General features: G+C 40.5%; 1 protein-coding gene across 1 annotated transcript in view; it reads right to left on the bottom strand.

Moving 5' to 3' along the window:
• Positions 1-240: 240 nt before the first annotated feature.
• The window catches only part of LOC121440937 (ATP-binding cassette sub-family G member 3-like), a 31,677-nt gene continuing 19,836 nt past the window's right edge, over positions 241-12,081 (bottom strand). The window contains exons 10-14 of the mRNA XM_041641975.1: positions 9,679-9,803; positions 7,270-7,424; positions 3,239-3,328; positions 2,361-2,446; positions 241-421 (exon numbers count right to left, since the gene is read on the bottom strand). Coding sequence (XP_041497909.1) covers positions 241-421; positions 2,361-2,446; positions 3,239-3,328; positions 7,270-7,424; positions 9,679-9,803 — 637 coding nt within the window. The remainder of the gene's footprint in view (positions 422-2,360; positions 2,447-3,238; positions 3,329-7,269; positions 7,425-9,678; positions 9,804-12,081) is intronic.

Here is a 12,081-nt window from a genome sequence, read left to right as displayed (position 1 = left end):
GATGCCCTTCAATGGAAGAATGGATAAAGAAAGTATGGAATATATACATACTAGAGTATTACTCAGCAGTAAAAAACAAGGACTTCTTGAATTTTGCATACAAATGGATGGAAATAGAAAACACTATCCTGAGTGAGGTAAGCCAGACCCAAAAAGAGGAACATGGGATGTACTCACTCATATTTGGTTTCTAGCCATAAATAAAAGACATTGAGCTTATAATTCGCCATCCTAGAGAAGCTAAATAAGAAACTTCCTCCTACAAGACCTAAGAACTTCTGCTTTCTTAGATAGCAATAATTGCACATAGGTAAATGATAAGAGGATAATTGTTAGACAAGCTAAGGCCACGTGATTCTCCCAGAAGCCCCATGATGAGAGGTTGATGCCCTGGCTCGTCAAGAATTCTTCTCCAGTGCATCTGTAAGTCAACACACAGAAAAATAACGTCAAAGCTTACTCATTACATTTACTATTCCTTTCTTTTAAAAACTCAGTTTCAACACATCATTAAAAACTTCATCTTTATATTTAAATGGTAGTGCTACTGACATACTAAAAACTTTGTGATATATTATCAATCTACTTGAATCAGGTACTTTGCTTAATTTCAAAGCCATCCGAAGAGGCGTAGCAATCACATCTATTTAAAAGCATAGAGGCTTAGTAAACTTGGGCAAGTTTAGAGAGTCACACTAAGACCCAATTTTTTAGCCTTTAAGGTGTCATTCATTTCTAAACCTACATCACTGCTTTCTCTTCAAAGGGCAAAGTCACAGGTGAAGTACTTGTTTCTGCCAAAGCAGAAAACCTCATTTTCTTAAGGACACATACAGAGATCAAAGCTTTGTGCAATTCTGCTGACTCAGTACACAATCACACAAAAGAACAATACATCAAGTTCTAGACCAAGGACCAGAGGAGACTAATGGTTTCTGAGAGGAGTCAGTCAATTGCTGTGAGCTCCTGTACTAAGAGAGCAGTAACAACCTCGGATACTTAGCTATGAAGCATGCCCAGGAGCCCAGGGTAGTAGTTGGAGCACAGCAGGATGCAGGGGTTCTGACACAACTTATAAAAACAGCTGCTGCTATAATTTCTGAACACATTACAATTACTGTCTGTGTATCTCTATCCCTGTGTCTCCATCCCTGTGTGTCTCTATCCCTGTGTGTCTCCATCTCTGTGTGTCTCCATCCCTGTGTGTCATCATCTCTGTGTGTCTCCATCCTTGTGTGTTTATCCCTAGGTATCTCTATCCCTGGATATCTCCATTCCTGTGTATCTCCATCCCTGTGTGTCTCCATCTCTGGGTATCTCCATATCTGTGTGCTTCTATCTCTGTGTCTCCACTCCTATGTATCTAATGCGTCGCCATTCCCTTGTATCTAATAGGATTTAACAGTTCCCAAATCCACTGAAAGGGCCATTTTCTTCTTCCTCTTGAGAGGACAATCCTCTTGTGAGTACGAGATCTGTGGATGATCCTTTTCTGGTTGCACTTTACCCATCCCACCCTGGACAAGAAACCAGTAATGAATTTGTAGTACAAGGATGTCAGACCACACCAGGAGAGAGGAGATGTGGAAAATAGAATATCTCCCATACTTGTTTTCTTATCAGTAATTCAAACTTAAATTTGACTTACTACTATTCCTTATTATTTTAACATCCATGAGAGATCTAATATATCAGCATATTCCTCTCATATTTATATATCAAAATCAAATTAAAAAGAGCAATCATAGAAACTGAAAGTACTGTAACTTTAAAACAATATACTTGTTTTATTAAAAACCTGTTACTATTTTAGTGACATTACACAAAAATGAGATTTCCTTCTCAACATACTGAAATGTCTGTTTCATTTACAGGGCATATCCTCTGGTAGGACATTTTACACACACACAGACACACACACACACACACACACACACACACACACACACACACACACCACGCTTTGTTTTCTCGAAGTTTTCTAGAGTGTGAGGCAAAGAAAAGACCCTGAATCCTGCCAGGCAAAGCTCAGTCCTTTTGGACCCTGCTGCCTGACATGTGGAAACTGTATGCCCTTGTAAGCTATCAGAGCAGTGTATGCCAAATTCAAATATTCTGAAACATGGAACCCAAACCCACAATCAAGACACCAAAACTATTTTTAAAAGCCTCGAAGAACCCTTTCTGCACATTATCTACACCATGGAACACTCAGATGGAAACACAGCCCCCTGTACAGTGGTTACAATGATGCACTCTAGGGACCCCACAGAAGACAGAGTTAATCCTAAAAGGATGTGTTTCCTTTTTAAGGTGTGGAGCATTCTGTGTCCCCATAGTGACATTGAACTCAAGCTTACATCACATAGTTGTGACATCTCCTGAGTTCTGTTGTGTTATTTTCTAGACAGAAGTTTTGTCCCGAGAATTCGTTGTGTATGAAAGCCTATAAAACAAAGAGGGACACAGAAAGGCAAATAGTTTAGTATTTCCATAAGTTTCCACAGAATCAGCCATCTATAAATTCAAGTTCAATCTTGACTGCAATTTGCAAAAATATTTTTAAATAAACAACCCCACCAAGTTCAGTCTGCCCAGTAAAGCAGTCTCCTCCCCCACACTCAGGAGACTTAGAATTGAAATGATGAAGTTTCCCAACTACTAAGAGATAGACTCTCAACTAAATCACCTCAGGCACCTCTTTCTCTGCCTAGACAATAACCCACTAAGCACTGTAGTTAAAATAATACTATTGCTTTACAGAAATAATATATTCTTGATTATTTTCATCAAAACCAGTTGTGGTTATGGGAGTAAGAAAGTCTACTAAAGCACACTTTACTGGAGAGAAAGCTTGGCAAAACCAGTATAGCTCTGGGTATCACAGTGCTTCTTTCTTATATTTTCCTGACATAAACTATACATCGCAGTCGCTGATCCTTTTTTTATTTCCTTATTGGGCAGAATCACAACTGCTTGCTTTTCATAGTATTATCTACCTTTCCCCTTTGCTCTGAGGTTTTTGTCACCATTTGTTTCCCTCAAATAAAACATGACTACGAAAAATCCCAGATGACTCACTTAAAACTAATAGGATAGTTCCCATCTTCTGCTCCTAGAAGGAAAATCCTTGGCAGTGATTGATTAAAGATTACAGCTGAGGAAAGGACTAGGTTTGGAATCATTTCAGTGGCTACAATTGGAGAACCCAAATACAGTGACAGACAGGACAACTTACTGTAAACCCATAATGCGGAATGCTCAAGTACTGAATCCATGAGAGCCCAAGTATGAAGTTTCCAGAATATAGTGACTGACCTGAGAAAACCTATGAAGAACAAATCTATGAATTAGAATCAGTCCATTGATTAAGAATTCTCAACAAGATCCTCCCTCTTCAAGACCCCTTCATCCTTCTGACTTTTTCTTCTTAGATCAGCTCTTTAAAAAGTTCTTCAGTAAACTTTAAACAGAATTCTTCATGTTAAAACCAAAGTTCTTTGTGGTTGGTAAAAGAATGCCCCCCTCCTCTCTGGATGTCAAGCCCTACAATATTATGTTATCTTTAAAATGGCACACAACCTATAAACATTCTTTATACTTTACATACACCTACCATACATATTTAAAATCCTCTTAAGATTCCTTATAATATCTAATTTCTGTAGTTTATACAGCATAATTCAGGAGATGGCAATATTCAGAGCAGAAGAGCCGTTTGTTTCCTATATTTTCAGTATGTGATTGATTTAATCTTTGACAATATGACAGGCCAACTGCAGTGACTGCTCTAGTAAAACTGCTACCTTCTAGGAACTCCAACTAGAAGAACTCTGTCTTGGCTCATTTTATATCACTCAAGCTAAATTCACAGGAGAGTAGGGAACCTCAATTAAGAAAATGTCTCTAGGGAGCTCGGTCCTACCTCAACTTGATGTGCTGTGCTTCGTTCAAGCCCATGGGAGGCCTATCCCTTTCTGAATGAAAATTGAAGAGGAGGAGCAGATGAGAAAGGGGTAAATAGGACTCAGGGAAAACAGGAGGATAGGAGGAAAGGAAAACATTGGTTGGTATGTAAAATAAATAAAAAATGTTAATTAAATAAAATTAAATTAAAAAAGGAAATGTCACTATAAGATCATCCGTAGGTATGTCATTTTAGAAGAAAGCAGACTGAGGGAGGACTTAGAACAAGCCAGTAAGCAGCACCCCTCCATGGACTCTGCATCAACTCCTGCCTCCAGGATACTGCTGTTTGAGTTCCTATTCTTATTTCCTTCAGTGATGAACAGTAATATTGAAGTGTAAGCCAAAATAACCATTTCCTTTCCAATTTGCCTTTTAGTCATGGTGTTTCATCTCAGCAATAGAAACCTAATGTGGATAAGCACTGATCATCATATACCCACTTCTACTTCCAACGAACAGTAAGTCTTGTTACTTATAAGAGTTTTTGACTCTCTAGTCATGACCTTAGGAGTTTGGATTCAATTAAAATACCACCTTAAAACAACTGCAAGCCTAAAACTGATAATCCACACCATGTGGTAAAGAGCATTAGAAAAAGTGCTCAATTCCCCATTTAAAAATGCTACCAAAAGTCAAAATCACAACAGAAATGGAAGAAAGCACTGATGGGAATAAACTAGGGTCAGCTCTGAAGTTCACAAAAAATTTATTCTGTCTTTTCTTAAGTACAGTAGAATGTGCACAACAATGATGGTGCGTGCATGCATTCAGACTGCATCTGAACAAATGCCTGTACAGAAAACACATTTGCCTTCATAACTGGTTCTTAAAGTCCCATATAGAATCTTGATACAATAACCAGTTGTATTAGTTCCTTGCCTGTGGCTCTGATAAAGCACCATGACAAGCAGAAAAGTTGGAAACTTTCTAAGTAAAAATTGCTGATATAATGGGAGGGGGGGGAATGAGAGATACAATTTCATTTATCAAAAAGTAAAAAAAGAGGGGGCATGGGGGGTCTTGGAATAAATCTAACCAAATGAAATTTTTGTATAATAAAAATTTCAAGACACTGGAAAAAAAGAAGTTAAAGATACTAGATGATAGAAAGACAGCCCATCTTTATTGATTATGAGGATAAAAATTATAAAAATATACATCTACCAAAGGAAATCAATATGTTTCAATCCAATCCTCACCAAAATTCCAGTACAATTCTGAGAAATTGAGAAACAATAATAAATTTCACATGGAAGTAAGAAAGACTCAGGTTAGGGGAACAATCCTGAACAAAAACAATAAAGCTCTCACAGGTGCCACCACCCATTGGTGAAAGAATCCATCCTTTTGTTGTGTGAGGAATAATTAATCTTCTGTTGATAAGAGGCTTTCAGTGGGCCTGTCTATCCATCTGGGAATAAGAGCAAGAGACTCCTGAGAACTTTACCACCCTAAGTGCCCTTCTCTCATAAAGAGGACAACATGTCATCTTCTCTGTTAGGACCATGGTCTCTTTAAAAGGGAAAGTGTAACATGAACGGGGGCCAGGCCTGCTTGTTTGTTGGCGTTTTCTGTCCCGCCTGGTACCCCACAACTGTTTAGCCCCAAAGAAAATCACACATAGGTCTCCATAAATTATAAGCTGATTGGACCATTAGCTCTAGCCTCTCATTAGCTAACTCTCACATCTCAATACCTTTTTCAGTGAGGCAGATCACATCCTGCTGCTTCTGTGGTCTGGGCAGGAGTGGGAGGAATCAACTTCCTTCTTCCCAGAATTCTCCTGTTCTCATTACATCATTTTTATTTCCTGTCTGATTTTTCTGCCTATATTTCCTGCCTGGCCAATCAGCATTTATTTAAAACATGATTGACACAATACAGACAATTCTCCCGCACCAGGAAAGGACACCTGAGCCTGGGGATGTGCTGTGGGATGTCCTTCTGTATACTGTGCACTCGTTGTTAATAATAGACTTGATTGGCATGTAAGCAGGCAGGAAGTATGGGTGGGACAATTAAACTAAGGCAAGAAGAGAGTTGTGGGGTCAGGCAGAAATGCCATCCCTCCAACAAGGAAGTAAGCCATGTAAAAATGAGGTAACAGGCCATCAACCACATGGTTACACATTGATAAGAATTATGGGTTCATTTAAGTGTAAGAACTAGCTAGTAATAAACCTGAGCTACTTGCCAAGCATTTATCATTATTATAAGACTCTGAATTATTATTTGGGAATTAGTGAGTGGAAAAGAACCATTTGTTTATATATGGCACCCAATATGGGGCCAGTACATCCACATAAAGCCTGAAAAGGCTTTAAAAAGGATTTTAGATACACAAAAAGAAAGTCAAAAATAGCTTCCTCAGCTTCCTAGTAACATACGTGGATTCTCCTGGGAAGGGGAAATAGACAAGATCTTCTGAGAAAATTGGGAGCATGGCAGGGGAGAAGAGAGGGCAAAGTGGGACAGGAAAAGGGGAAGGAGGAGGAGAACATTAGGGAATGGGATGGTTGAGTTGAAGGAAGGACAGAAAAGGAGAGCCAGGAAAGAGATATCTTGATTGAGGGAGCCATTATGAGGTTAGAGAGAAACCTGGTACTAGGGAAATTCCCAGGAATCCACAACCCCAACTAAGACTCCAAGCAACAGTGGAGAGGGTACCTGAACTGGTCTTCCCCTGTAATCAGAGTGATTACTACCTAATTGTTATCCTAGAACCTTCATCCAGCAACTGATGAAAGCAGATACAGAGATCCAAAGCTAATCACTGGGCTGAGCTTCTGAAGAACAGTTGATGAGAGGGAGGAGCAATATGAGCAAAGGAGTCAAGACCATAACAGAGCTACCCACAGAAACAGCTGACCTGAGCTAGTGGGAGTTCACTGACTCTGGACTGATAGTGGGGAACTTGCATAGGTCCAAACTAGGCCCTCTGAATGTGGATGACAGCTGTGTGGCTTGGAAAATCTGTGGAGCCACTGGCAGTAGGACCAGTGTTTATCTCTAGTGCTTGAACTGGCATAGTGGATCCCATTCTTTTTGGAGGGATACCTTGTACAGTCAAAATAGAGGGAGGATGATCTTGGTCCTACCTCAAAGTGATGTGTCAGACTTTGTTGACTCCGCATGGGAAGCTTTACCCTCTCTGAAGAGTGGATGGGGTGGGGTGGGGGTAGATGGGGGAAGCAGGAGAACAGAAGGAGTGGGAACTGGGATAGGGAAGTAAAATGAAAAAGATCTTTTTTAAAAAAGTAAATTAAAAACTTATAAAAGAAAACCACAATTCACACTCACCAGCATGAACACAAAGTAGATGGTCACAGATAGAGTTGGTACAGCCACTGCATTCTCCCCTGCTTTGAAACACAGTGGCAGTGAGCTGGCCGAATAAGCCAACATCATGACGGTAAATATCATAGTGAAGAAACCCTTCACATCCGTGTTTACTCCTTAGAAAGAAAAAAAGTAGGGTCAGTTCATCACCTAAGTCGAGAGATTGTACATATTTCAAACAATGCTTTAATAATCAATGAGACTGGTAACAGTTTCTCGGCCACCCAACTTCTCTGCGTCTCTAACTGCAACCTGATCATGTGGATGTTGGGAACAAAATTTCGGGCCTTTGGAGGAGGAGGAGCAGCATGTGCTCTTAACCAATGAGCCTCTCTCCAACTCCATCGCATGGCTTTATTTTTGTACCTGACACAAAATATATTTCCATATATTAGCTTCTCTCCTCTATACACAATTATGAGCAATTTACAGGATCCTGACATGGAGAGCTACAGGCAATACAACTGGCCAAAATTGTATCAGATCCTCTCACAGAGGAATCAGCAATACAACACGTTCATGTTCACATTCCCCTGTGTTTATTATAACTGCGTTAGTAATGAAACTGGGATCTGAGCTGTACCAGTTAGTGGTTTTATAAATTTAACATGAGCTAGGGTCATATGGAAAGAGGGAACCTCACTAAGAAAATGCTTCCTTTAGATTAGCAGGTAGGCAAGCCTGTGGGGACATTTTCTTGATGGATGATTTATGTGGGAGGTCTTAGACATCTGTGGATGATGCCATCCCTGGGCAGTGGTCCTGGGTTCTATAGGAAGACAGACTGTGGAAGCCATTAGGAGCCAGTAAGCAACACTCCTCCACGGACTCTGCTTCACTCCCTGCCCCCAGGGTCCTGTCCTGAGTTCCCTTTTTAAAGGACATTGAACTGTAAAATGAAATAAACCCTTTCCTCCACAAGTTGATTCTGGTCATGGTGTTTGTCACAGTGCTAGAAACCTATCCAAGGCAAGGGTTAAACAACTGTGCAGTGATTTTAATAATGAGGGGATGGGAGGGTGCCTGCAACTTTAGTTTTCCTAGAAAATCACCATATAACTGCTTGGGAGGAAGGTAATGGGTTCCAAAACTGATTTGTAATCTTTATGGTGCTAATGTTATAAGACATGCATAGTCCTGTGTTTTATAACAGTCACAAGGACACAGAGTCTGGGGGAGCTAAGTTCAATGCCTAATTGTTTTCAAAGTTAATGTTATGATTATCAAGATGAGTATGGTACACATGTGTGTATGGGTATGCATGTGGTATGATGTGCATGAGCCATGGTGTATATGTGGAGTTTAAGGACAACTTTCTGGAGTGATTCTTCCACTGTGATTCTGAGGATCAAATTCAGGTTGTCTGGCTTACAGAACAAGTAATTTGCCCATGGCCTAAATGACTGGCTCTGAATGGTAAATCTGTTATAAAACAAAGTCTAAGCTTTATCAGTGCTTCTCTCTCTCTCTCTCTCTCTCTCTCTCTCTCTCTCTCTCTCTGTGTGTGTGTGTGTGTGTGTGTGAAAAATATGTAAACTTTCAGCACTTAGTCTATGATAAAGTTTAACCATAATGCACAAATGAATCGGTGCACATATTTCAAATAAGATTTATATTATTTAATTTCAACAAAACTCAAATTCAGTAGCCTCTTTCTTTTTAAGATTAGGTAGCATAATACACTAATACATTGTGTGCATTTAAGTTCTTTTACACACACATACACATATATACATATGTATGAGATATTATCCTCATTTCTATATTTTATATGCATATACAGAGACATATACAGAAACACAGAGAAAATATACAGCTGGGCTAAGGAGATGGCTCACTAATTAAAAGCATGTGCTATTATAGCAGAGGCCCTGGATTCTGTTCCCAGCACCTACACAGTGGCTCACGTACTGTAACTACAGTTCCAGGGGATCTGATGTCCTCTTCTGGCCACCCAGGCACTGCACTGCATCCACTTAGTGCACACACAGGACAGATACACAGACAGACAGACACACACACACATAATCAGGCAAATACACCAATAAAGAAAAATAAACATTTTATAACATGCATGATAGATATCTAAAATTGACCTTGCTCCATTGGCACTGTCTCAAATGTGTACGCTATTTCCACACTCATTACAGTGCACAGAATCTCTAGTAAAGCACAGTTTCACGAACATCTTTTGTAGTGTTTTGTGATCAAGTCTTAGAGACTTTTCTCCCACTGAACTCCTGTTTTGATGGTACACAGTGGAGACATGCTTTTCTACTTACAATTTTCTACTTTAGGCTTTCTACAGTTGTACAAAGCAAAACACGCTCCCCCAACAGTAAAGACGCATTCTCTCGCTTTGTCACTTACCTGCTATGCTGAATAGTATAATAGTAAATGTAATACTTGGGAATAACCTCCTGGGTACCAGCTCACCGAGCAATTTCCCAAGGAAATACGATGACACTCTGTAATATCCACTGGTGTGCTCATGTCTACCAAGACAAACATCACGTTATACATTTTTAGATTAGTCCAGGTGAGATGCTGACTACACTGACTTCTGCTACCACAGGGATCCTAACAGGACACTGTCCTCTATGCTCAAGACTCACTCCCATAATGCCCCATCTTAGGGACCAGCCACTCTAGGCCAGCAGCCTCATGACATTCTCACTATTATTCTCCCCACCAGAGAACTCTCCCCTTTTTTGTCCACTCTGGACAAACAGCCCCTCCAGGGAAATAGCTTGATGTGCCCATTTTCACCAGAGTCTCTGACCTCTGAAGCTGGCTCCCTGAGGAGGAGCTCATTCGTACCTCACCTCAGACAGTGGTCATGGAGATTCCTCTCCTTCCAGTTCTTATGAAGAAGGTGACACTGTCACTCTGAGGTCACAGTGCACCTTCAGGACACCACATCCTTCTCTTCTGCTACCCTCACTTTAGGACAATTGTATTCCTTTGATAATCTCTCCCCAACTTGCCTTTGGTCATGTGTTTAACCCCAGCAATAGTAACCCAAACTGAGGCAGGATCCAATGCCTCCTTCTGATAGTCACAGGTCTCAGGGCACACACATGGTATGGAGATAAATTTAAAAAAAAACATTCAGGCACATAAAAATAAAATAATTATTATAAAAGAAAGAAAGATAATGTAGAACTGTTCAGGTTTAAAAGGTCAGGAAGAGTGAGTCCCGTGAGTTAGTCTCCTCTGTCTCCATCACAGTATCTATTACTGGAAGTTTGTCCTCTAAAATCCAACAATTTGATAATGGCCCTTAATGTAACAATACTAGAGTATGCAATTCAGGGGTTAACCTGTTTAAATGAAATCATGAGAGTGGAGCCCCAGGATGCCATCTGTGTCATCATCACCTCATCATGGGAAGAAACAGCATCGCAGGGTCTGCCAAGAGAGAAGGTGGCCAGACAGGAAGAGCCTGGGAGAGAATCCTTACCTCAGGCTCTCACACTGCACTGTGGAGACACATTGCTTTTAAATCCACTGAATCTGCTGCGTTTACTCATGGCAGCCCAACCCAACTTCAATTTAACTAAAAAAAAAAAATCGTAAGCATCGTGCTAATAAAGAGAGAAACATAAAGATAAATAAAGTTTCAAGAAGTTTTCATACTCAGTTGGCTGCACTGATTTACAGAAGAGTAAGAAGGAAAACATGAAACAGTGGGGGAATCCCCACTCAGCGGCTTACTACAGACACAAACTGTAGAAACATCTTTAAAGCCCTAATGATCATCCCTAAAATAGGCCAACCAACTTCTTGCATAGTTTCCAAAGAGTTCAAAAAAGGGATCCAGTCATGCTTATCTATGAAGAAATAATTTTTGATCATGTGAAAGGAGATGGTAAGCAGAAGAAAGGGGAAGTAAAAGGCCATCTGCAGTTCCCTGTTTTCTGGACACACACGTCAGGTTCCTCAAAGACAAATGGTATCTGGGTCCTAACAGCCTGCTACACCTTTTCAACTAGAGTCAGAGGTCAGTAACTTTTTATCTAGATACACAGTGGTGGTTAGATATCAGAGCAGATGATTGGGACCTTATTGGAGACAAGTTTCCTTCTCCATCAAAGAAAAATTCCATTTTACAATCTATAAAAGGCCAGATTAAAAAAGAGGATGGGAAAAAAAGACAAGCTAAGAATGGGGAAGATTCTAAGAGGAGGAAGCAAGATCTCCAAACTCCTGGAATTTGAGGTACAGAGGCATGAGGATCGCTGCAGCTTGAGGCCAGCCTAGGCTACATGATAAGTTCTGGATCTGTCAGGTCATAACTGTGGCCCTGCTTCAAAGGTCCAAACATGGAGCAGAGGGCCTGAGCACCACGTGACCAACAATACAGTGGGGAACTTGGGCATCCAGTCACCAAACAGAGAAGAGGACCTGGAACTAAAGCCAGCCTGGGCTACTTGACAAATTCTTGACCTGTCAAGTCACAACCGTGGACCACACTCAAAGGACCAAACAACAGCAGAGGACCAACCATAGAGTGGAGGACCTGGGTTCTGCTCTTCTTCTAATGAGTCTGTTTTGCTTCCAAAGCTTCACTCTACTAAATGCACAACTTTCTCTCTCCACTCTTCCATTCCCACACACTCATTCCCTGTGCTCATGGCATTCTCCCTCTCTGTCTCCAACAAATTGTCCTCAAGTTCCATCCTGTTTACTTTCCTATGATTTTATCAACAAAACCAAGAATTTAGGAAGGGAACTTTATGGCTCTGGCTATACTTAACCCTATATACCGCA

This window comes from Microtus oregoni, unplaced genomic scaffold, assembly GCF_018167655.1.
Source record: "Microtus oregoni isolate MIOR12 unplaced genomic scaffold, Mior012 000072F_ref0000427, whole genome shotgun sequence".
NCBI classification, from domain to species: Eukaryota; Metazoa; Chordata; class Mammalia; order Rodentia; family Cricetidae; genus Microtus; species Microtus oregoni.
This window is presented reverse-complemented; position numbering and strand designations above follow the sequence as displayed.